The 27,500-nt window shown below is 35.9% G+C and overlaps 1 protein-coding gene across 1 annotated transcript in view; it reads left to right on the top strand.

The window, feature by feature from the left end:
- Positions 1-11,353: 11,353 nt before the first annotated feature.
- The window catches only part of LOC136840375 (sericin-2-like), a 37,056-nt gene continuing 20,909 nt past the window's right edge, over positions 11,354-27,500 (top strand). Inside the window, exons 1-3 of the mRNA XM_067107057.1 lie at positions 11,354-11,549; positions 13,646-13,774; positions 25,351-25,406. Coding sequence (XP_066963158.1) covers positions 11,354-11,549; positions 13,646-13,774; positions 25,351-25,406 — 381 coding nt within the window. The remainder of the gene's footprint in view (positions 11,550-13,645; positions 13,775-25,350; positions 25,407-27,500) is intronic.

Raw genomic sequence — 27,500 nt, 5'->3', positions numbered from 1 at the left:
ATAGCGTTGGCATACCTTTCAACCTAGTTTTGGTTTTCTCTGTTATGATAAATATCACCTTCATCACAACTAGATTTCTGAACAGTATTCTAGTGCCTGTCACTATAACTGCAGGACTTTACATTATTCTGTTTATGCTGTTTGTTTTGCTACCTTCATTTTGTTGGCAATCGCAAAACTAACAGTTATAAACAAAAAGAATGTAAAAGATTATGGAAAAGAAAATGCACATTGTTTTAATGTTAATATATGCACACACACACACACACATATATATATATATATATATATATATATATATATATATATATATATATATATATATATATATATATATATATATATGTGTGTGTGTGTGTGTGTGTGTGTGTGTGTGTGTGTGTGTGTGTGTGTGTGTGTGTGTGTGTGTGTGTGTGTGTGTGTGTGTTAGGGCAAAACATAAGAATTTGGGTGGGAGACCAAATAGCTGGTAGTACAATCAAATGGCGTAGGATGGCGTTTTGAACGTAATGGAAGATGTATACTAAAAATTCGATTAACTTATTAAATGTATATTGTCACAACTACCTAAACTACAACTGCTAGGTACCACCCGCAAACCAAGAATTTAGTGTAATATAAAGAGTCTTTATCCTTAGTTAGTTAGGGACTAAAATGGAACAAGAATCTTAACGCATTTCATTTAGCGTTATTCTGCCATTTTTGTCCTGTTGTCCTTTTATGGACAGATGTACCATGAAAATATGTGAGTCAAGATACATGGTGACATCACATCATTATGGAAATACAGTTACACCAAAGGTTAAATTTCAGTGTAGTGTCCCAACGATTCGAGAAAGCAAAATGTGGAATTTTCTGTTGGCTTTGATGTGGCATTAATTATGCTCGTCCGCTTTACCAATGGAAATTGCTTGCTCATACGTTTCCCACCTTCGAGGTTTATGTAGACATTAGTTTCGTGCTTGAATAACATAGAACCTAATGTCCTTTATGAATATATATATATATATATATATATATATATATATATATATATATATATATATATATATATATATATATATATACTGTATATATATATATATATATATATATATATACTGTATATATATATATATATATATATATATATATATATATATATATATATATATATATATATATATATATATATATTCTCTCTTTTCTGCATCATTCTTTCTTTACCACAAATTTCTCTCCTGACCTCCATAATTTTCTACTTATTCCTCGTTCTTTATAGCAGCCACCACAGTAAAGCACGTAAGGCTCTAGATATAATTACAAACAAGAACGACTAAATAACAGCAATCTTATACCCCTGTAAAACTCAAAACATTTTTAGAAGAAAGGATGAATGGATGAATGCTACGAAAGAAGTAAAAACAGATTACATTTTGTCCAAATCATTATAACAAATAATAAACAGAAAGTTAATGCTGAGAAACTTGGATAGAAAGAGTCCTTCCTTGGAGGAGGTTTAAGCAATTACCTATTCATCAGCTCTTGAACATAGAAATTTTAGCCACAGTAGCGCACACACCAACGTCGATTGTAGCCACAATAGCACACATACCAACGTCTCTTTAAGATCTGAGCAAGCACAATGAGTTCTTGTCTCAAAGCATATTGGAAATTTTCTTTTCCTAATGGGAACCAAAGAACTATTTAGTCAGCGTTACATAGATTGACCAGCATCTGGCCAGCGTTACATAGATTGACCAGCATCTGGTAAAACTTTTCCCAGAGCTGGGAAAGCAATAAACTAAAGGGTCTGTGGAATGATAGTTCTCTCTTTGTCTAGTACCAGCAATGTTTCTATATTAAGCCAGAAATCATCATATTGCAAAATTTAGATGGTAGGTCGGCAAGTGGAAGGCAGCAGTTGGTCTAACAAAACTCACAAAAACACTGTATTGAAAAAAATGCCTGAGAACCTGTCTGTATATGCTTTAAAAAATAGTGACTAAACTGAGGTAAACCTCTTTACTCTTTACCATTCAGTTACAAGGAATAGTATCCCAGGTCTTGTTGTTGGGACCACAGCTAAGTCCACTGATACTCCACTAATACTATTCCGACCCCGGATAAAAATATTTAAAAACGTGAGTAAATATTATACTTCCTACGAAGTAACAGGGTGTTAAAAAGGGACACCACTATGACATTCATATTGGTACTGACCAATAGTGAAGAAATTCATCTTTTTCAAATAACCACAGAAGTCAGGTTCCGTGTAAGGCCACAAGAAATGTACATGCCAACCAGAATCAGTGCCTGGTAGGCTGGTTCTCTTGCTAGAAAAACGGGGCAGTAAATTCTGATTGCATGCTCAAAGAATGACCTAGGAAGGCCAAACATAATTCGTGGCAAAGTGTTCAAGGAACAAAAGTAAATACCAAAGTCACGCTCAGACAACTGGTTTTACTATAAATCCAGTTTTGCCTCTTGTTAATAGGCAGCTAATTGCCTAGATTTATTTTGGTAATACGTTGGATGTAAGAGTGCTCCTGGTAAACTCACCTCACGACCAGAGATGCACATGGTATAGCATGGCAATTCTTGCAACCAGTTGGACAGTGGTCCTCGTGAAAATGATGATCCAGCATAGTGGTTCTCAACCAGGGGGGAATTCCAACTTGGGGAGAATTTCAGAGTTTGGGGGGGAGAATTGTGACCACAGATTGGCAGCCTCAAACTGGCTGTAAGACCACACAAAACGCAGTGTGCATCGATAGGCACTACTGAGAGGTCACGCTGGGCTCTCTCTCTCTCTCTGCTAGTTTGTGTGTTTGTGTTAGCATTTTGTTGCGTATTATTAATAATGCACCTTTTGAGGCAGACAATTTTGGAAAGCGTGGGGGAATGGCATTCTGACATGGTGAGGGTGCATGGGCCAAAAAAGGTTGAGAACCACTCTGGCATATATAAGCCCCACTAGCACAATGAATCTCTTGTTAAATGCAAAGAAACGGCATAGCAAAATAAAAATAAAGGGAAAGTTTATGCACTTATATGACAGCAATGAACATAATAACCCAACAAAGCAAAGTATAATCAAGTCATGTCACCCAGTGTATCCCTGTGTGACCCGCACCGAACAGAGGAAGCTGTATCACCTTGATATCCACAAGAAGAGCGCAGAGGCGAACCGCTTGTACTACAGGGATCCAACTTCCTGACTTCGTGATTAAAGAAGGGGCTACGTTATGTCCTTTCGTTGCTATAGAGTAGTTAACCACCATTAGCAGTTATTAAAAGAGTGAAAATTATTTCTTCATGTCATCCAGCAAGTTAGTGTCTGAATTATAATTGTAAAGGTTACTGAAAAGGGGGACGAAAAATACAATTATTGTTCTCTTACTGTGTAATGCGCTGTATACAGTATGTTAACCAGATTGAGAATATTCTCATGCGTGCATTTCTTATAAGTGTAATCTTAATATTTGACAGCTTTATTATCTAGTTTGAATTAGCTCAGGTCAGGTCCATTAACAGACAGTTCACTGTACTTGCACTGTGCTTACGACCTTAATAATTTTAATTTATGGACATCTTTGGCGCGGTTGCATTATGCTCACGGTTTCCGTAGGATACGATTTATATCCTGTATTTTCTTCTCTTAGAGGAGTTGCACTATGCCTGCTGTTGAAGGAAAAACAAACATATTCCTAACTCATAACGGTCATAAAGAGGTATAGCACATGCAGTTTTTATATATATAATCTCGAGGGCGAAGGGAAATGGCACCCTTGTTACAATTAGTTCGTTCTGCCGACGTTTCACGACAATTGCTATCGTCGCATTTTCAAGGCTGCAATGATTAAAAAACCTCCTTACAAAAAGTCACATGAAAACATCGATATATACATATAAATTATAAGACAAATAAAAACAGGGGGAATATAATTTATATGTATATATCGATGTTTTAATGTGACGTTTGTAAGAAGGTTTTTTAATCATTGCAGCCTTGAAAATGCGACAATAGCAATTGTCGTGAAAAGTCGGCATAATAAACTAATTGCAACATTGGTTCCCTTTCCTTCGCCTTCAGAGATATATCTAAGTCGAAACTCACTCTACTTAGATATATATATATATATATATATATATATATATATATATATATATATATATATATATATATATATATATATATATATATATATATATATATATATATATATATATATATCTATATATATATATATATATATATATATATATATATATATATATATATATATATATATATATATATATATATATATATATATATATAAAATGTGGACGTCTAAGCTATAGTTTACCTTCCCCATCACAGGTTTCTTGAAGGGTGAAAGTAAAAATATGTTGCTTGATGTCATAGCAATTGTTATGTAAAGAATTCACATGAAACGAATGCAGTGAAGCTTTTCCGTTGTATTAAGTAACATAATTGAAAATTCTCTCTCTCGCTCTCTCTCTCTCTTCTCTCTCTCTCTCTCTCTCTCTCTCTCTCTCTCTCTCTCTCTCTCTCTCTCTCTCTCTCTCTCTCAGGAATACAGTATTAATAATTGGTGATTTGTGTTTTTGAATTTTTGAATTATTTTGCACTTTTTGTAATGAATAATATATATACATATATATACAGTATATATATATATATATATATATATATATATATATATATATATATATATATATATATATATATATATATATATATATATATATATATATATTCATCATTTTAAACAAAACCAAAAGTGAGTTGATTTTCGTGGATGGGAATAAGGTAATGTAATATTTAGTTCATCTTTATGAGCTGTTTTTAGAAATAGGATTCCAAAGGAGCCAAGTGACGCCTAGTACTTAACAAACTTTGCAACCATATTTGCCATACCCTTCACTGGCCTTGGCCAAAACCCTGTAGATTTTTATACGTCCCTATCCTGAGAAAAGTAACATATGGGCATTATTTTCCGAATCCAGCCGCCGGAGAGACTGTTCATCTTTGCAGACAGGATATCTGTTGAATGGCAGGCACAAACCTCCATAGAAAGTTTCGCAAAGACATTGGCTCCATATTGTAACGTTGGCACTTAGTGAAGACTTGAGCTACAATTACTGCAGGATCAGTTAAATCCAGTCGTGTATAGAAATACCTGATTGCATCTAAGGATTAGCTGTAATTAGCAATAGCTAGTTTCACCTACAGAAATTTCTGTTATGGAATATGTAGATTCTCACAGCGAAGATATTTTCAGTAAATGTTATATGAAACAGAAAATAGGAGAAATTTTCTCTCGCTCTGCTAACTGCATGCGTACTAAAATCCACGAGAATACTGCTTCTTCTCCCTCACGCATAAAAACGTCCTCACATGCGAGAATTCATAAGAATGCCTTCTGTCTCTCTTTCTCTCTCTCTCTTCTCGCTTTTGTCTTATGCATCTACATTTTTTTTTTTAAATTTCGTGAGTATATCTTGCTGTGTTTTTTTTTTATATTTTCAATATAGATTTTTTAACTCATTTAAATCAATTTATGTTCCATTATCACGAAATTCTCGCGAATAAAGATTTCCATAAGTGTTGAGAAAAAGGACAACATCTTAAATTGTTTCCTTTTAGTTTCCTGTAAAAGAAAACTATTGTGATGGCTATTTGTCTGTCCGTCCTCAGTTTTTTTATCCACCCTCAGATCTTAAAAATTACTGAGGCTAGAGGGCTGCAAACTGTTACGTTAATCATCCACCCTCCAAACATCAAACATATCAAATTGCAGCCTCTAGCCTCAGCAGTTTTTATTCTATTTAAGGTTAAAGTTCACCATGATTGTGTGTCTGGCACCGCTATAGGTGCCAACAACGCAGGACACCTCCGGACCGTGGCCGAAAGTTTCATGGGCCGTGGCAGAGGTTTTATGGGCCGTGGCTGAGAGTTTCATACAGTTTGATACGCTGTACAGAAAACGCGATTGCGCCGAAGGAAACTTCGGCGCATTTTTCGCTTGTTTTTCTTATATTAAGTAAAAGAAACATGGTTTCCGTCCGAGGTCGTAACTTTTAGTGTTTGATAACTTAGAAATCCTACATTGTATTTTGCCTTGTTGAATTTTTGAAACCTTTCTTACTTTTGTAAAGGAATTACTCCAAGAAAGAATCTCCTCATATCAATCCGCCCCCCAGTACTTAAGTATACAGAATGATGTAACCTGGTTTCTTGGGATTGACGTAAAGTTTAATACCATACTTTTGGTTCATCCTTAGCGTAATTCTAGAAGTGAAATTCCACTTGGCCCTAAGGATAAGACTGAACACTGTACAGTCACTTTTAGAATCTCACATTTGACGATCCCTGTTGGCGTAAGCCCGAAGTCTGAAGATTTGCAAGTCTGTCTTGAGATTAATAATGTAAAAACAATATCCTCCGATTCTTAGTGGTCATTTGTATTGAACATAATAGATTTACGCCTATATAAATAATATCTCTTGTTGCATTCCAATCTCTACACACACACTCTCTCTCTCTCTCTCTCTCTCTCTCTCTCTCTCTCTCTCTCTCTATATATATATATATATATATATATATATATATATATATATGCATATATATATATATATATATATATATATATATATATATATATATATATATATATATATATATATATATATATATATATATATATATATAATGCATTATACTAATACAAAACTTCTCCGTATGATACTTTTTCCTGCACCACAAACCAAGAAACCAGTATGTTGCAAGTTTTAAGTGATGAACAGATTAGTTGTTTGGTACCTCAAAGTAAGTGCAATAAGTGCATTCAAGTAAAACCCGGACAACCTCCACACATCACATAACACTCGAAAAAAGTAAATGAATAAAATACCTCTTCCTGCTTGATCAGTGCATGTCTCTTGCCACTGCAGTATTGTTATTTTAGGCTGCTAGAATGAAACTAGATAAAAACATTCTTTGTTCACTTTGACATAGATTCAGTTATTTGGGGAATATGTTGCTTTCACAACTAGGAGGTTTTAATCTAGATTTTCATCAATTTTTTTGCTAGAAATACATAAAAGGTTCTTCGCCGAGATTACATTTTAGATAGATTTTCCGTATTGCAAGTTTTCCAGATTTTTCTCATGGTCACAAGAAAAACAAGTAAAAAAATGCGCCGAAGTTTCTTCAGCGCAATAGAGTTTTCTGTACACCGTATAATCAAGGGCACCGAAAATACATCCATCCTTTGGCGGTCTCGGTATAATGCTGTATGAACCGCGGCCTATGAAACTTTAAACACGGCCCGGTGGTGGTCTGTCCTATATCGTTGTCAGAAGCACGATTATGGCTAACTTTAACCTAAAATAAAATAAAAAAAACTATTGAGGTTAGAGGGCTGCAATTTGGTATGTATGATGATCGGAGGGTGGATGGTCAACATACTAATTTGCAGCCCTCTAGCCACAGTAGTTTTTAAGATCTGAGGGCGGACAGAAAAAGTGCGCACGGACAGACAAAGCCGGCACAATAGTTTTCTTTACAGAAAACTAATAACCGGGAAAATAAATTCTAAAATAACGGAGCCACTGGACGATGGTACTTACACTTTTTATCACTGTTATCAGTTCTGTTAGCTGTCATTAATTCAAACTCAAATGAAGCTTTCATTTTTGCTGTGCATAGTAGGTGACGTATTTGACATCCTGCTTCATTATAATTCTCTAGAGAAACTACACAACTGAAATACTTTCAGAACTGCAAACTCAGATGCAGTAAATAGATTGCCGTAATTAACCTTTGCGCTGGAATTAAGCAATTATATATCTCTAGCCATAATAAGGGCTTGGTTTCATTATCTGCAGTTTATTTCATCACTACACTAGATTAGAAGCTAGTTCTAACTAAAACGATAGACTATAAAAATAATACCCATATGCGAGTTTAGTCTGAAAGTGATATCATAATAAGTGAAAAATGCCCCGAAATTTCTTAGGCGCAATTGAGTTTTCTGTACATCGTATAATCAAGGCCACCGAAAATATATCTATCTTTCGGTGGTCTCGGTATAATGCTGTATGAGCCGGGGCCCATGAAACTTTAACCAAGGCCCGGTGGTGGCCTTTCCTATATCGTTGTCAGATGTGCGATTATGGCTAACTTTAACCTTAAATACAATAAAAACTACTGAGGCCAGAGGGCTGCAGTTTGGTATGTTTGATGATTGGAGGGTGGATGATCAACATACCAATTTGCAGCCTTCTAGCCTCAGTAGGTTTTAAGATATGAGGGCGGACCGAAAAAGTGCGGACTGACAGACAAAGCCGGCACAATAGTTTTCTTTTACAAAAAGCTAAAAGGAATTAAAATGCTTTAGACAAGTTTTTTTGCGCAGATAGCAGTGAAAATAGTCATTAAAAATATACAGACAAAACATAAAATCCTCCCCCTCCTCCTGCCTCCGAATCCGAGTACAGCACTTGTATATGCAGTGTTGACATATTTAATGAGAACGGGATTTATGAATTTTGATGGACGGACGTAATTGCATTAGACTCACTATTACCACCGTTGTTACGTAAAACGTGCACAAAATTACAGGAAAACTATGAATCAAAGGAACTATGGAGGCTGTAGATATCGTAGAGCAGAATGGCGTCTAAGAAGACAAAAGTAGTGGGTGGATGTAGTGAGGGAACCAACCTTCCTCTTGGAATTATAACTCTTGAGTGGGAATGAAAGAAAAATTCAGTACAGGTTCTCTAGATTTGGAATTTATTGAGAGGCTAAAACAACAAATCGAGAAATTGCCTCAACACTTTAGAATCAAATACATTTCAAGCACGCTATCTATTGCTATGTGAGACATGAATCACAGTAGGACAAGAAAATTAAAATACTTTGTCTTTTAGAAATGTAGATCAACGCTTCACCCGGAGTGCATTTGATTTAATTTTTTTGTTTTTTCGTCAAAGCTTAGTTTCAGAGCTGGGTGACGCCCCCCTCTCTCTCTCTCTCTCTCTCTCTCTCTCTCTCTCTCTCTCTCTCTCTCTCCATCCCCCAAGAGTTTTAGAAGCAGCTTAGGAGTCAGATGGTAAGATAGTCATAAATAATACCATAAAGAAATTCACTGAAGTTCCTTACAGTATTGATGAAGTAACGATGAAAGAGAGATGGAGATGGCTTGGACATGTCCTTCGCCCAACGTATAGTAGAATAGCACAGGACAGTGTCACTTAGGCTCAAATTGCCACCAGAAAGAGTTTTAAGACCCAGACCTGCTTAAATGAACATTATTAAAAAGGGGCACTGGATTTTTTTGGAGACAAAGTACAGGGAAGTATCGGAATTTCACTGAGCTCCTTTGCGTCACACGGAATTGGAGGCGATGATGATAATGTTTTATAATAAAATGTAGAGATACCAACTGAAATGCAATACTATTTCTTTCTCCACTTTTGATTTTATGTTGCCATATCATTTATATACATACACACACATATATATGTATATATATATATATATATATATATATATATATATATATATATATATATATGCATACACACACATACACACACACACACACATATATATATATATATATATATATATATATATATATATATATATATATATATATATATATTGACATACAAACAAGAGACAAGTTTGAGGCCAAAATGTTTCTGCGGTAATTGCTACTTTTGACATAATTGTCAGTTACTTTCTATCGAGAGATAGTCCTTGGTAACTATCTCCCTTCTGCCCAGATCTCCTGTGGGTGCCCCGTTGTGCGCTCTGGCAACATGGAGCCGCTGGTTCTTTATTAAAAAGAGAAGGGCTTCAGAATGATCATCTCGCTTTACGCCTTTATGTCTGTGCAATCTGTGATCTTTTAATCTCTCGGGGATTCAAATTTCCTAGAATATTTAGAGAAAATATTTACATCCTGTGGAATTCCAGGGAAATGTTTTTCTGCTTCCCTCTCGCTCTTTTTTTTTTATGACGTAGCAATCATCATGCCTTCATGGTGGTTCGCTGGTTATCAAAAGAAATCGGGAAGCTTGAAAAGGCGGGAAAAAAGTTAAGCCAGAAATGTAGATCAACGCTTCACCCCGAGTGCATTTGATTTAATTTTTTTTTTTGTTTTTTTCATCAAAGCTTAGTTTCAAAGATGGGTGACGCCTCTCTCTCTCTCTCTCTCTCTCTCTCTCTCTCTCTCTCTCTCTCTCTCTCTCTCTCTCTCTCTCCAAGAATTTTGGTTAATTTCTGTTAAATCACAGACGTTATATTTAATGATTAATTGAGGGAGCATTGCAAGAAGGTATGATATATGTGCGTCTTCAGACGTATGATAAAACAAGTAAAAGATGCGCCGAAGTTTCTTCTGCGCAATCAAGTTTTGTGTACAGCCGCTACTGCGTATAATCGGTAGTCTTCTCGGTATAATGCTGTATGAGCCGCGGCCCATGAAACTTTAACCACTGCCCGGTTGTGGCCTATCCTATATCGTTGCCAAAAGCACGATTTGGCTAAATTTCACCTTAAGTGAAATAAAAACTACTGAGGTTAGAGGGCTGCAATTTGGTATGTTTGATGATTGGAGGGTGGATGATACCAATTTGCAGCCCTCTAGCGTCAGTAGTTTTTAAGATCTGAGGGCGGACAGAAATAAATGCGGACGGACAGACAAAGCCGGCACAATAGTTTTCTTTTCAATGTTAACAATGCTGCCATTGTAATTACAGTTCTGTTATAATGAGTAAAAGGCCGTAATTTTATGTACAACCCATAAACTTACTAAGCAACGTCACCCTTTGGCAGGATTTTAGTAAATTCGTTATCTTTGGCTTTATCCGGGACGAGGCAAGTTCTTTAAGTAATGAGTACAACGTTAATTACCAAGTTGTCTCAGTATTATTAAATAAACCGAATAAACTTAGTTAAGGCATAAAAACTGTTATCAGGAGCGTGACAAGGGTGGCTTGTGGCTGCTGAAGTGGTGACCATTACATACCCACTGCCTACTGTAAATTGGGTATCCAGGCGGCTTTAGACTACGTTCTCCCCTCCAGCAGATGAAATTTCAATTGTAATTCATCAGGACACTCACTGGAGTTGATCTGTAACATTCATTTGTTCATTTTCGCTTTATACACATTTTTTTTTTTAACTGTGAATATTCAACTACACTCGCCTATATGTTAGAGCTTAGTTCCCCTGTAGGCCTACCGCAGCCATGAGGACAGCCGTGAGGAAATGGCTCGAACAGCTATCAGTAAGAACAAAGCAAACAATTTTCATCTTCTTCTCCAGAAATTCAGCTGTATAACGAACATGGATACGCTGGATGGATACAAGGAGAAGGAAATAATCATTCAGTATTCAAATTACGGATTAAATAGAGCCAGAAACCAGAGGACTTACATTGAATGTAGGGGAGGAGGTAGAGGTAGAGCCGGAAATGTTGAAGTAGACACTGGCCCATCACGAGAAAGGAGAATGGGGTTTCATTGTCAGTTGGAAATCTCAGGTATGTCAAGGAGTCCTGTATATGGACAGTTTCTCATACTGGAGGTTTATTGATGACTCCTCTTTAATACAAAAAAAAAAATAAAAATAAAAATAAATAAATAAAATAAAAAAAAACTTGTAATAATGAGAAGGCGCTTTTCTTCTGTGAAACTGAATTGATTTCAATTCTTGTTTTGTCTGTTTTATGATACCATCTTCGAGAAGGCAGGTGAAATGTCTCTAAAGAGGAGTATTTGTATTACATATTAATCAAGATTATACGTGGTCCTTACTTAGACAGGTTTCCCTGCATATTAAGTTGTCCTCTTAGAATTCAGCTGGTCGTATGGCGATTGTGCATCAGTTTGGTACATTCTGTATTACTATATGCGCTTAAATCGTAACATGGCTATGAGCTGCCTGTGAAACATTTTGTCGATTTGAAAATAGGATAACATTCATTGACGGAAGTTTCATTTGTAGATGACATTTTGATAAAAAGGAAACGGAAAGGGCTTTGGACATATCCCCCTCTCTACCCTGGACACAATTGTAATTATTGTTGTCAGCTGAACTTCTCTTGGATGAGAACTGTGAGACAGGAGGCTACAGATTAGTAAAAATCTGTGGTAGTGAAACGACAGGCAAGATATGAGTAGCGGAATATCTTAGCATTTTGCATCCTAAGGCTCTAAAATGATAATGACGAAAGTAGTAAATTCATATACACACATATACATATATATAAAGATCGGTTAAGTCCCTTCTTGACCTCTAATGTACTAGTATATAAATATACTTGCCGAAAGTGTAACTCTGGGACACAAGTGGGATCTACGAGGAGGTTAATGAGGGTCAGAATCGATTCTCATTGTGGAATAAGTTTTCGCACAGGAAGCAGGCTTTCCAACCGTGAGCGTTCGAATATCAGGAATCATGCAAAAGTTTGCAAAACCCATATGGAGAGAGAAGATTTTTGCATCTTAGGGCAAACGCAAAACCCTCACGAACTACCCATTCTAGAGTCGGTGCTCATTAAGCAGCTAGTTCCCCAGTTGAATACCCAAACCTCTTCGATCCAACTGTATCTTAGCTAACGTCTCCTGTTTTCTCTCGTGTCATTCAGTCTTCCTTTTTCTGAACTTAAGGATGGTTAGGGTCTTAGTTTTTAATTATATTTTTATAATTGTAAATTTTAGTCTTTTTACAGTTTTTTTATTTTTAACAAATTTAAGATTGTTTTATAATTTTATCATGGTTATTGACAGATTCCCAGAGGATGTAATAAAGGTAACATTACGAAACGTCGGAATAAAGATAAGACAAATGTAGAAATTGGCCTGTTTCCTTAGTCAACCTGGATTTGATGTCGCCCTTAGTCTTCACTTATTTGCACCTTGGTTGTATATATATATATATATATATATATATATATATATATATATATATATATATATATATATATATATATATATATATAATTATGCCATGATTCTTATTTAAGGTAAATGGTAGTTTAGTAACTAATAATATATATATATATATATATATATATATATATATATATATATATATATATATATATATATATATATATATATATATATATATTATATATTGTTATAAACTGGGTCCTTGGTTGAGGAGAGAATTGGAACAGTTTATCTTTTAGTGACTGCTTACATACCAAGGGGGTCCCAAGTTTACAAACAAAAGGAAAGCTACTGGAAACTCACCTTAGAATCTTCCTGGATTTAAGTAAATAATTAAGGTCGCCATTTGGAATTAGAATTCTTTTACAATCAAAGGGGGTTTATTTACAGAGACTGGGGCAAATATGCAATAAAAAAGGAATGAAAAATGTAAACAGTTACAACCATTTAAATTACATACAGTAGATCACTGGGGAAGGGATATTGGAATGCTCATCACTGAATCATTTTAAGTTGATTTCAAAGCAAGCCATGGGGCTCGGAGTAGGATGACTTAACAAAGGGAAATGCTTTTGTGGAGAAAGGAATTGAAGTTTGAAGGAATGGAAAAATCAAGGAATTTCAGGGGGGAGTGAAAGGGCTGGCTTACTTACTACTTGCGATCAACGAACCTGATCTACAGATGTGGGCGCCAAACATGATCGATTCGGCCGGTTACCGAAGTTAGCGTTCACCAGCGGAGAAAGGAGGGAACGCGGGACATGCGTCCGTGATGGGATTCTGGAGGCCTCTGCTCTTCCCCGGGAAATCAGTGCGTGCATCTCATGACTGCTTGTTTGAAGTGTAGACCTGTCGTCAATCTGCAAAAGTCATACAGCCAGGAAAGGAGTGGAGGGAAAGTGACCCTAAGATTAAGTACTTAGAGGTTAAGGTCCTACCTATCTCCCAGCCCGACTATGTCCTCCATGCCTGCAATGCCTAGCTACTCCCACATCACGTGATGGGGGTGAAAGGGGTGTCCCTATTGTTTATCCCAGGTCAGCTGAGGTGGGAGCCTAGCCCTATAGGAGTGGAACACTGGCTTTAACTGCTTTTCTCTGGTTCAAAATACGGTAGTTCTATCACAACCGCCATGTTTTCTTGCCCCCATAGTCAAATGAAAGGAGAAACTGCATTACAGGAATAATGATGCACTGGGCTAAATGAGGAGGAATAAATTCGTGAAAGTGTATATATATATATATATATATATATATATATATATATATATATATATATATATATATATATATATATATATATATATATATATATATATATATATATATATATATATATATATATATATATATATATATATATATAATGTGTGTGTGTATATATATATATATATATATATATGTATATATTTATATATATATATATTATATATATATATATATATATATGTATATATTTATTTATTTATTTATTTATTTATATGTAAAACAGTTATTAAATTATCATTTCCCTAAAATTTGAATCCTTACACAATTATGCAATCAATGCAGGTCATGAAAGCTAAAACTTTTTTTATAGTTTTCCCTTATTAGTTATGGGGTACGTAATATCAGCACTGGACTCTCTGCTCTTGAGTCTTGCAGCCTTTTATCTAAACTTGTCGAAACCTTAGTTTTTATCATCAGGTGGTCTGCTTATCTTCATAATGTCCGAAATTCTGAATAGCCGTCCTCAGAGCTTTTTCATATCTTTACAGCAAACGTCAATGGCATTTTAAGTCTCGAGTCCCCGTTTACAACTTTTAATTTGGACCTTCTAATTCCAGGCATATATGCTGATATAAATCATGTGCTTATTTCATTAAATTTACATTTTACAAGTCAAAAAGATTTGTTGTGAAATCCCGCAAATTTCATAAATCCTCGAGGAAAATTAATTTAGCGAAATTTCCATCGTTGCTTCGCGTGTGTGAGTTCGTGAAGTTTGGACATGGCAGGTTTATTCATTTTCGCTCTCAGATTATGTGAACTTAAAAAACTCGGGCATGTTAGAGTGGATTTTCACCTCACTTTTTTCATCATTCCTTTTTCTCCCTTTTTAAATCGACATGTCTTACTTTGGCTCCCGCATTTATTCCTCCATATAGTTTTAGTTTAGCTTTTCATAATACTCTTCGGCTGGTGATTAATGCAAAAATAGGTTCATTTTAAGTGGTAGGCATAGCTTTAAAATTCGAGATGTTACAAGAAAAATACGCTCGATTAAAGAATAGATCTTAAAAGTATTTACATTTTTTAACGGCAATCCAAAATACACCACAAACTCTCAAGCTTGGCAACATTCACAATCCAGATATTTATAATCCTTTTGAAACCTACCATAAGGCTTTGGTTAGTTAGTTTATTGAGTTATAATTTTACATTACATTTTCATGTACAGTTACTTTTACTTTGAAATTCGTGTTTCTTGGAAGTGACACACTAAATGGTTGATAGTCCTAAAACATAATCCCAAAACTTCTTCTCTTTAAAATCATTGTCTCATTTTTGGTCTGATAACAGGTATACTTTAGATGATTATAATCCTGAAGATGTTTGTAGCTCCAGTGACGAATACGTGAGAGTATTTTTAGATCATCATAACTTTTTTTTTTTAGAGGGAATAAAACGTACAAAAAGTAGATTCGCTTCAATAGTAATAATCTCCTTCTGGTTAACCAGAATCACTCGTGATTCTCCTGCTCCAAATCTAATGTCAATCATCCTGTTGACTTGGATAACGTTTCATATATGGTCATAAAATCGATAAGAATATGTGAACAGTAGAGAAAGCCATAACAGAATCTAAACTTGGTGGTTTTGCCTTCAAAATTATCGAAATTAGAAAAAAAGGTAAAAAGTTACGACCACCTTGCTTTCTGAACCGACTTTAGTTTCAAATGCAGTCAAATACGTAATTATAAATGCCCCACTTAGCGTTCCTATATAACTGCATGATCACAAGAATATGTTTCTCTTATTTATAGTACAATAGGAATTTTTTTTAAGAGTTTCGGGTGTAGGCTTGCAGTTGGGACATAATGGAACTCTTGCTTTCTCCTCCCCTTCCACTTTAAAAAAAATCACCCCTTTGTTTCTTCTTGGAAAGCTTCTTTACGTCTTGACTGTCATTTCAACAACCTATTAAATGTTAGTTTTTTTGTAAAATAAATAATGATGGAAATGGCTTGAAGCTGCTTTTAGAAACTTTTTCACTTCATTAATCATTCAGTATTTCTGCACTGGTGTTCAAGTTTAGTACCTACGAATTATTCATGTGGCCTTTTTTTTTGTTTTTTTAATTCCGCCCCCGATCCCTTTCCTTAGAAAATGCATTTCCAGATTACTTATTGCTCCGGCGTCTTCTCTGATGTTATCCGTCCTTCCTCCCCTTTTTTTAGCCCTGTCCTTCTCCAGGAAAGTAGTAAAAAGAATAAAAACGTGAACGACATCCTGTGGCAGGCCGTCTAATAGAACATCTCCGTGTCAGAGTACAAAAGTGAAGCTTGATAAATATTGGACGGGGAATTTTAACGGGGGTTGGATGTGCTGCGCCTTCCTCGCATAATAGGGGGCCATTAGGCAAGTCGCCGCCTTAATGGATGGACTTACTAAAAATCAGGAGCTCTTACTATCGACTCTCTCGCTCTCTCTCTCTCTCTCTCTCTCTCTCTCTCTCTCTCTCTCTCTCTCTCTCTCTCAGTCTAATACCTTGGTATCGTATTCCTGTAGATTTCTACGTGGACGTGTATCGTGGGGCTTACATAATAGCATGTCATCTCTCTCTCTCTCTCTCTCTCTCTCTCTCTCTCTCTCTCTCTCTCTCTCTCTCTCTCTCTTTAATACCTTAATAACATATTTCTGTAGATCTCTACGTGGACGTGTATCGTGGTGGTCACATAATAAGATATCACCCCCACCCCCACTCTCTCTCTGTCTCTCTCTCTCTCTCTCTCTCTTTAATACCTTAATAACATATTTCTGTAGATCTCTACGTGAACGTGTATCGTGGTGGTCACATAATAAGATATCACCCCCACCCCCACTCTCTCTCTGTCTGTCTCTCTCTCTCTCTTTAATACCTTAATAACATATTTCTGTAGATCTCTACGTGGACGTGTATCGTGGTGGTTACATAGTAACATATCACCCCCACCCCCACTCTCTCTCTCTCTCTCTCTCTCTCTCTCTCTCTCTCTCTTTAATACCTTAATAAAATATTTCTGTAGATCTCTACGTGGACGTGTATCGTGGTGGTTACATAATAACATATCACCCCCACCCCCACTCTCTCTCTCTCTCTCTCTCTCTCTCTCTCTCTCTCTCTCTCTCTCTCTCTCTCTTTAATACCTTAATAACATATTTCTGTAGATCTCTACGTGGACGTGCACCGTGGTGGTTACATAATAACATATCACCCCCACTCTCTCTCTCTCTCTCTCTCTCTCTCTCTCTCTCTCTCTCTCTCTCTCTAGTACCTTGATATCGTATTTCTGTAGATTTCTACGTGGACGTCTATTGTGGTGGTTACAAAATAGCTTGTCACCCGGCCCCACCCCACTCTCTCTCTCTCTCTCTCTCTCTAATACCTTGGTATAGTACTTCAGTAGATCTCAACGTGGACATGTATCATAGGGTTTACATGATAACATGTCACCCGGCCCCACCTCCCTCTCTCTCTCTCTCTCTCTCTCTCTAATACCTTGCCATCGTATTTCTGTAGTTTTCTACGTGGACGCATTTCGTGGTGGTTACATAATAGCATGTCACCCGGCCCCACCTCTCTCTCTCTCTCTCTCTCTCTCTCTCTCTCTCTCTCTCTCTCTCTCTCTCTCTCTCTCTAATACCTTGGTATCTATTTCTGTAGATCTCAACGTAGATGTATATCGTAGGGGTTACATAATAACATGTAACCCCGGGCCCGCCAACAAACATTTCTTTTCCACTCTTGCCCATCACCTCAGAAACCGCTGCCATTTCCCTACATATCACTTCTCGTGCTCATTTTCGTTTCTCTTGCAGAATCTATTTGCAAGCAAAAACTAACAAAGCACATGCGTGTCCTTTTACTCAGTTTTTCAAAGGATTCAGTCCCTTGCAGTTTTGATGGCAGTTTCCTTTAACTGTGAGCCACTCTATCTCTGTTTCCCTTGCTATTTCCTCTCTCTGCTGCTGAAAAAATGTTTTCTTGCTTTGTTTTTTTCGAAGGTCAGTTATGAGACAGGTTCTGCCCCTCAACAAAACACCGTAGAATTATATCCTCCTTACTCATTCCATGTTTCCAGAATTACAGTGTTCTGTTGCTTCATTTAGGATGAAATGGTAATATTTTTTTTATTTTCTTCTGCCCTTGACCTGATGTTCTCGGATGAAGCTTAACTTCATGGGACATAGAAATACAGATGTGAAAGTCCGTACTTCACTTAGCACCAATGCGGGGATAAACCTTAATTCTATAATATATATATATATATATATATATATATATATATATATATATATATATATATATATATATATATATATATATATATATATATATATACTGTATATAAAATATGTATATATATAATAATACTAGCTGACCAACCAGGAGCTGCCCAGGAAAACTCTAAAGAATTCAGAAAAATTTTCCTGCACCCCCTTGTACTGACTGTCCCTTTTATCCAGGAATTACTATGCTGACTGTCCCTTTTATCTAAATATTACTGTACTGACTGTCTCATTTATCCAGGCATTACTGTGGTGACTATCTCTTTTATCCAGAAATTACTGTACTGATGATCCCTTTTATCTAAATATTACTTTGCTGACTGTCCCATTTATCCAGTTATTACTCGTCTGACTTTCCTGTTTATCCAGGTATTACTGTGGTGACTGTCCCATTAACCCTTTTATTACTGTTCTGACTGTCCCTTTTATCCAGGTATTACTGTTCTAGCTGTCCCTTTTACCCAGATATTACTGTGCTGGGTGTCCCTTTTATCCAGATACTACTGTGGTGACTGCCCCATTTATCCAGGTATTACTGTTCTGACCGTCCCTTTTATCCAGTCATTACTATTGTGACTGTCCCCCATGTATTACTGTGGTGACTGTCCTGTTTATACAGGCATTACTGTACCGTCTGTCCCTTTTATTCATGTGTTACTGTGCTGACTCTTACTTTTATCCAGGTATTACTGTGGTGACTGTCCCACTTATCCAGCTATTACTGTGGTGGCTGTCCTATTTATCCAGGAATTACTGTGCTAACTGTCCCTTTTATCTAGGTGGTATTACTGTGGTGACTGTCCCATTTATCCAGGTATTACTGTATTGTCTGTCCATTTTCCAAGAAATACTGTACTGACTGTCCCATTTATCCAGGTATTACTGTGGTGACTGTCCATTTTATCCAGTTATAACTGCGGTGACTGTCCTAATTACCCAGATATTACTGTGGCAGCTGTCCCATTTATCCAGAAATTACTGTAGTGACTGTCCCTTTTATCCAGGTGGTATTACTGTGGTGACAGTCCATTTTCTCCAGTTGTTACTGTGCTGACTGTCCTATTTACCCAGGTATTACTCTGGCAGCTGCCCCATTTATCCAGGTATTACTGTGCTCACTGCCCCTTTTATCTAGGTGGTATTACTGCAGTGACTGTCTCATTTATACAGGTATTACTGCACTGTTTGTCCCTTATTCCAAGAATTACTGTACTGACTGTCCCATTTATCCAGGTATTGCTATGGTGACTGTCCTATTTACCCCACACTAAACCTAAACACATATCCCCCACTTAACTTAAACACCCTCACTAAGCCTATGTACACCCCCCATTAAACCTAAACACACACCCTGCTAAACCTAAACACACACCTGTTAAATCTAAACACATCCCACTAAACCTACAAATACACCCTACTAAACCTAAACACACACCCCCCCCCCACACTAAACCTAAACACAGACATTGATACAGAAGTATTAATCACAGGAAAGAAAAGCATTTTCAACAATATATTCCTATGGTATCGATTAACTGAAATGAGATATGATAAACCCGTAGAGTTTATTTATCATATAGGTTATAAAGGGAAGGGAGAAGGGCGATGGGGGAAGGGGAAGAGGAAGGGGGTAAGGGTTTGAAACCTACCCTGTTATCTAAGTTGAGTCAAATGATGGCCACATGCCAAATTTTTTCTAGATCGGTCAAGAGTTTATGACATAAGTTACAAAGGGACGGGGGGAGGGGGATGGGGAAAGGGAATGGGAAGGGGGTACCGGTTTTACTAGATTAAAACAACACACATATTCAGTAAGAACAGGTCAGACTAATAATGTTCTATTTTTGCATCTAAGTGGAAAGCCCAACAGAATAAATCGGACACAAACCAATGTAATATTAATATATAATGAAACAATTTCCAGGAACTTGTTGGAATCTGTTATAATTCAGTTGACCTGGGAGAATAATCTTAATTTAAGCCCAGGATTTTTTTCTTTTGACCCTGCAATAAAACATATTATGTTCCAGGAGAATTTGAAAGACAAAATAATGAGGATTACCAATAGGTAGATTTAGGTGTTAATCTGTTGACCGTTTTGTGATAACCCAACCTTTTTATATTCCCTAAGGACTTATACCCACCATATATAAATGCCCTTGTCACTTTATATCTTTAGTTGCTGTGACTACAGTATGTCTTAGTAATAAGACGAAAGAACTTATCATCTCATTGGTTCTCTCTTTCCTCAATGGCTGTAACTTTGTTTGCATAAGCATAACGTTTTCACCTTTTCGTGATAATATATATATATATATATATATATATATATATAAATATATATATATATATATATATATATATATATATATATACATATATATATATAATAAATATATATATATATACATATATATATATATAATAAATAATATATATATATATATATATATATATATATATATAAATATATATATATATATATATATATATATATATATATATATATATATATAAAATAAATAAATATATATATATATATATATATATATATATATAAATATATATATATATATATATATATATATATATATATATATACATATATATATATATATATATATAATAAATATAAATAATATATATATATATATATATATATATATATATATATATATATATGTATATATATATATATAATCAGATGCAATCTATGTAGTTTGAGAAAGTTAGACCAGCCGTCTTCTAAAAGAAAAGCTGAATTAATAAAAAGTCCGCCAACAGGTCATAAGGTTATCCAGTCCTGTAATGTCTAATTAAGGGGGTATGAAAAATGATCGTTTTTCTAAACTTATTATATATAGAATTAAACTCTACTCTTGCAGTGGTGCGGAGTTAATTATAGACTTTCATTTCTGTATTTCTATATCTCATTAATCTTAGCTTCATTCAAGAACATCATTTCAGGGGGAAAAAGAAAATGGAGAATACTGCTATTTCATTCAAAATGAAGCGACAGGCTACTTTCTTATATAAAGGGGTAATTCTGGATACTTGGAATGAGTAATAAGGAGATAACTCTACAGTGGAAGAACTTGTCTCATCAAAAAACCAGCATGAACACACACACATACATACATATATATATATATATATATATATATATATATATATATATATATATATATATATATATATATATATATATATATATATATATATATATTGTTTTTGCAAGTGAATGCAGCACTTTTGTTGTCACTGATATCAGTCAAGCGATGGCATTTATTTTTTGTGAAGAATTCGACTGCTGATATTGTAAGGAGCATTTGCCAAATTCCTTCTCAGGAGAGTGATCATTTATGGCACCTGTGGTTTAAGCCTGAAATTCAAACTCTTAAAGTTAATTATTTTTAGTTTTTTTATAAATGAAAACTATTGAGGTGACTTTTTCTGTCCGCCCTCAGGTCTTAAAAACTATTGAGGCCCTAGGGCTGCAAATTGGTATGTTGATCATCCACCCTCCAATCATTAACCATTCCAAATTGCAGCCCTCTAACCTCAGTAGTTTTTATTTTATTTAAGGTTGAAGTTAGCCATGATCGTGAATCTGGCACCGCTATAGGTGCCAACAACACAGGCCACCACTGGACTGTGGTTGAAAGTTTCATGGGCCTTGGCTGAGAGTTTCATGGGACGTGGCTGAAAGTTTCATACAGCATTACACGCTGTACAGAAAACTTGGCGCATTTTTCACTTGCTCTATATATTCTCTTACGTGATGAGGATAAAACGCTTGTAGGGGGGTCACAGCCTCTTTCATTTTCACATCCTCTTCATAATTCCATGAATTCTGCTTCTTCAGAAACAGCGTAATAACTAAGTTCAGTAAGTTGTAAGTTAATTGTTTCGTCGTCACTTTTTCATATATCTTTGACTCAGACTTGACTGAAGATGATGTCAGAGCTATCATTTTTATCGTAGTCATATTTGTTTTTATTCGTAATAATAATAATAAAAAAAATTGAATAAGCCAATTACGATATTTCTTTCATGTGTCACTATGGATATGTTAATCTCCATTTCTTGAACAACTGTAAATTCTCTCAGCAATCTTATTCGTACTGGTTTCAATACCTGTTAGATCATATTTTCACCCTTTTTCTTACTAACGTACGTTGTAGTTAATGTCTGTTCTTGACCATTTTCATCACCGTAGGAGGGTTTTGCCGTCAATGCACCTCATGCGATGCACTGTAGGCATTACTTAAGGTTCTTTGCTTTGTGCCTTAGCTGCAGCCCCTTTCGTTCCTTTCACTGTACCTCCTTTCATATTCTCTTTCTCCCACCTTACTTTCCACCCTCTCCTAACAGTTGATTCATAGTGCAACTGCGAGGTTTGCCTCCTGTTACACCTTTCAAACCTCTCACTGTCAATTTCCGTTTCATCGCTGAATGACCCCATAGGTCCCAGTGTTTGGCCTTTGGCCTAAATTCTATATTCAGTTCAATTGACCATATTCGTAACGACTTTTACATAGCCTTTCATCTCATTCTAAGTGTCAAGAAGAGGAAAGGGGACTCCTTCAGTCTGAGGCTGAAGTGTGGAGGAAGGGAGAGAGAAAAAATCAAAACTTTTAGGAGTTGTAGAAACAATTCGGACAAACTATTTCTCCGAAGACTTAATTAACTTCATGATCTACAGAGTACACTTCGTCAGCCAGCTTCTTTGAAAAGTTTTTCATGTCTCGCGAGGTGTTTTTCCCCGAGTATCTTCAGTTCTCTCTCTCTCTCTCTCTCTCTCTCTCTCTCTCTCTCTCTCTCTCTCTCTCTCTCTCTCTCTCTCTCGTTGTATGATTAAATATTATATAAGAAGCTTTTCATAGGTGACTAGGTCGTCTTCTAAGATGACGTCATCATTAATTTGACAAATTTTCAAGAATGGATATAAAATCATTATATTTCCGTCGGCTCTATGTTACTTGGTTTGAATGATTACTATCTAAATAATGCTTTAGCAAACACCCGCATGCACATGCTGATATAAACAATTCGCATACACTCGTACATATACACGGATGCCTGCAAGCCAACATATCTTGCCGAGTTGAAAGAACACGAATGTGTCGGAAAAGAAACAAGTAAAAAATGCGCCGAAGAAACGTTTTCTGTACAACGTATAATGCTGTATGAGCCTCGGCCCATGAAGCTTTCAGACACGGCCCCGAGGTGGCCTTTCCTATATCGTTGCCAGACGCACGATCATGGCTAACTTCAACCCTAAATAGAATAAAAAACTACTGTGGCTAGAGGGCTGCAGTTTGGTATGTTTGATGATTGGAGAGTGGATGAACAAAATACCAATTTGCAGCCCTCTAGGCTCAGTAGTTTTTAAGATCTGAGGGCGGGCAGAAAAAGTGCGGACGGACAGACAAAGCCGACACAATAGTTTTCTTTTACAGTAAACTAGAAACTTAGGATAGTTAGTACTTATGGTCCAGGAATGGAAAACTGTAAGAAAAGAAGAGAAATTTCTTAGAAGATTCGGGATCATTCATTTGCTTGATTCAGAGTTTGATAAGAATTTTTTATGGGTGTGATTTAATGCACGGGTGAGTGATAAAGAAAGAGATAATGCGGCCATACATAAGGAAAACAGGAGTCAGCGAAATTGAACAGGGTTTTATGGAAATGTGCTCTGAATGGCTATTGCATGTTGAAAATATGTGGCATCCTGAAAGAATGTTCATAACATACACTTGGGAAAGAGAAAATGGTGAAGAAAAGCAATTGTTGGGGTAAACGGAAGTAAAGAAGAAATAATGAGTAAGTTGACTGATGAGAAAACGAATGGAAGGAAGGGGACGTGATAATTAAGCGTTGCAGTAAAAAGCAGAAATGAGATATAACTTCACTTTGAGTGAAAGTGTTCGTATTGGTACTAGAAAGTAGTTCATTCAGGTGACTGATATGATATTAAATAAGGTAAAAATAAATAAAGAAGTCTTCACTGCACCTTAAGAATGAAAATACCCTGTTGTGTGGAGTAATGATCCTATGGCATGCCTCAAAAAAAAGTGGTTGTATAAAAATCCTCAATAGCCGGCCATTTTGGACTCCACATAATTAACAAGTAAAAAATGCGCCGAAGTTTCTTCTGCGCAATCGAGTTTTCTTTACAGCGTATAATGCTGTATGAAACTCTTAGCCACGGCCCATGAAACTCTCAGCGGCGGCCCATGAATCTTTCAGCCACAGCCCGGTGGTGGCCTGTGTCTTTGTCTCCTGCATCGCTGCCAGACGCACGATCATGGCTAACTTTAACCTTAAATAAAATAAAAACTACTAAGGCTAGAGGGCTGCAATTTGGTATGTTTGATGATTGGAGGGTGGATGATCAACATACCAATGTGCAACCCTCTAGCCTCAGTAGTTTTTGAGATCTGAGGGCGGACAGAAAAAGTGAGGACGGAAAGACAAAAAGCCATCTCAGTAGTTTTGTATTACAGAAAACTAAAAATAATCTCCAAAGTCTATTTATTAGCGAAGGTTTAATGATGAGATTTCTGATTACTCCAAATCATTTTATGTTTTTTAAATGATTGGTAAGACCAGTAAATAGAATTTCTCTTTCACCACTTCACCCCATTCCGACATCTGGAAACCCTTGTGGCAGGGCTTTTATTTAATGTGAAACCATTTTTTTTCCAGTTTAAATAATTTTTTTTTTTCACTTTTTTATGAGCAACCTCCATTTTCTTAGATTTTCCAAAATTGAAGTTTTTGTAGCCTCCGAATTTTTCATTACATGATAACTCAAACTTCATGTTAAGAACCTGTGTCTCAAATTCCATAGGTTCCTGCCCTGGGGGCGTAACAGAGAAGGTCATTGTATTCGAGCTACAATTCTCGGTGAGGATTGTAATATAGAGCAGTTATATGTCTTTATGTGGGAGGCGGGCCTCCTCAAGAAAATTTAGAATATGTATAGTAGCCTATATGTAAGTACTGATAACATTTTCGAACAGATATGATTATATACATATATATTTTTAGATATTTATATGAAAAGTATTTTCAAACTTATTTATTTTTAATTTTCTATTTAAATTTATTAGGCGACGGTAAACTAGATGTTGTGACCAATCAATCATATTAGATATAACAAATCGCGAGAAACTTAGACACTAAACGACAACAGTTTCTTATCAAGAATTCCAGTATGCACTTTCAACAGACCACGCGTGAATTATTTGTTTTAAGAGCGGCTGGAAACTTGGGATGGTAGGTCAGTGTTTTATTATTTTCTTACCTAAAAGCCCCTCAGTGACTTTAGACGTGCATTTCATAGAATATAGCAAGGTGCTATAAAAAATAGAGAACAATTTAATTCAAAGATGAAACAAGTAAAAAATGCTCCGAAGTTTCTTCGACAATTTTCTGTACAGCTGCTACAGCGTACAATCAAGGCTACCGAAAATAGATCTATCTTTCGGTGGTCTCGATATATAATGCTGTATGAGCCGCTGTCCATAAAACTTTAACCACGGCCCGGTTATGGCTTGTCCTATATCGTTGCCAGAAGCACGATTATGGCTAACTTTAACCTTTAATAAAATAAAAACTACCGAGGCTAGAGGGCTGCAATTTGGTATGTTTGATTATTGGAGGGTGGGTGATCAACAAACCAATTTGCAGCCCTCTAACCTCAGTAGTCTTTAAGACCTGAGGGCCGACAGAAAAAATCCGGACAGAAAAAAGTGCGGACGGACAGACAAAGCCGGTACAATGGTTTTCTTTACAGATAACTAAAATTATGTAGTGAAAAGGCTTGGAACACATTTTTATGCATGCTGAAAAAGTCCTTGTCTTTATTACCAGATCTCGGACAGCTTTTGGAAACTAAATTTTTCTTTCTTACGAATATGAATGCCGCATTGATTATATGAAATTTGGAGAAACAGCAGAGCAACAAATTTCAGCTAAGGTCTTTCTCAAAGCTTGGATATGCTGAAAAGGTATATCGAATAAAGTTTCACTGGAGGAATACAGCCAATTACTGTTTTGTCGCTGCTTAATCTCCATGTAAGGCTAATCATTTTTCTAGTTGTCAACTTGTTGAGCTGAAGATTCTCGAATCTTTTTCTGATTTCTGACCAGACCTTAAATATCTGAGTGAAGAACAAAAGAAAATATAATTACATCTAACTTTGCAATACAGATGTTTCGCCAGAGACCACATCTGCATGGTTAAATGTAAACGCAGATGATAATTATTCCCCTAAACAACTTCTACTTAGGTCAGTACGGTAAAATTTGCTTTATACGAAACTCAGTCCATTTTAGACGATATTAATGAACCCAGCATCAACGATGACATACCTCGTTAGCTAATGACGCCAAAAGACCAAACAAGTATTTCCTTTTCCATATAAAATCGTTGTAATGGAAAATTTTAATGCATTTTATAGACAAGACCAGGAGACGACAAGAAATGGAAGAAGTAAGGAAAGCGAATGGGAACCAACCGTAAAGATAGAGATAGGCGCTAATTTTGAAGGTTAGACAATGATAAGGATCAGTCAGAATGGAAGATAGAAGTGTTTCAGAGAAGGGCAGCAGAAAAAAGGAAACTGCTATCAAGCTATGCATTCTGAGTACTTCTGGTTTTCCATTCAAATAGATGTGACAGGATGTAACCTGATGAACGTTTACAGCAAGAAATTGAAATATCCTGACAGTGTATTAGACAATGCATTTCAAGCGGCAAAAAAGACTGTGTATCAAAACCAAAAGGAACCTTACAACACAAAAAATTTGCTTGAACTCCCTTATAATAATAATATGAAAGATATCCCCATCTTCTCAAGAATTTTGGTGTTAATGTCGCATTTAAGAACAATAAAACAATGAAACAAGGACTTATAAGGGAAACAAGTACTTATAAAAAACTCTCCCGACAATACTAAAGGATGTGTATATAAAATTCCATGTAAGTCCTGTGAC

This window comes from Macrobrachium rosenbergii, chromosome 7, assembly GCF_040412425.1.
Source record: "Macrobrachium rosenbergii isolate ZJJX-2024 chromosome 7, ASM4041242v1, whole genome shotgun sequence".
In the NCBI taxonomy this organism is placed as follows: domain Eukaryota; kingdom Metazoa; phylum Arthropoda; class Malacostraca; order Decapoda; family Palaemonidae; genus Macrobrachium; species Macrobrachium rosenbergii.
This window is presented reverse-complemented; position numbering and strand designations above follow the sequence as displayed.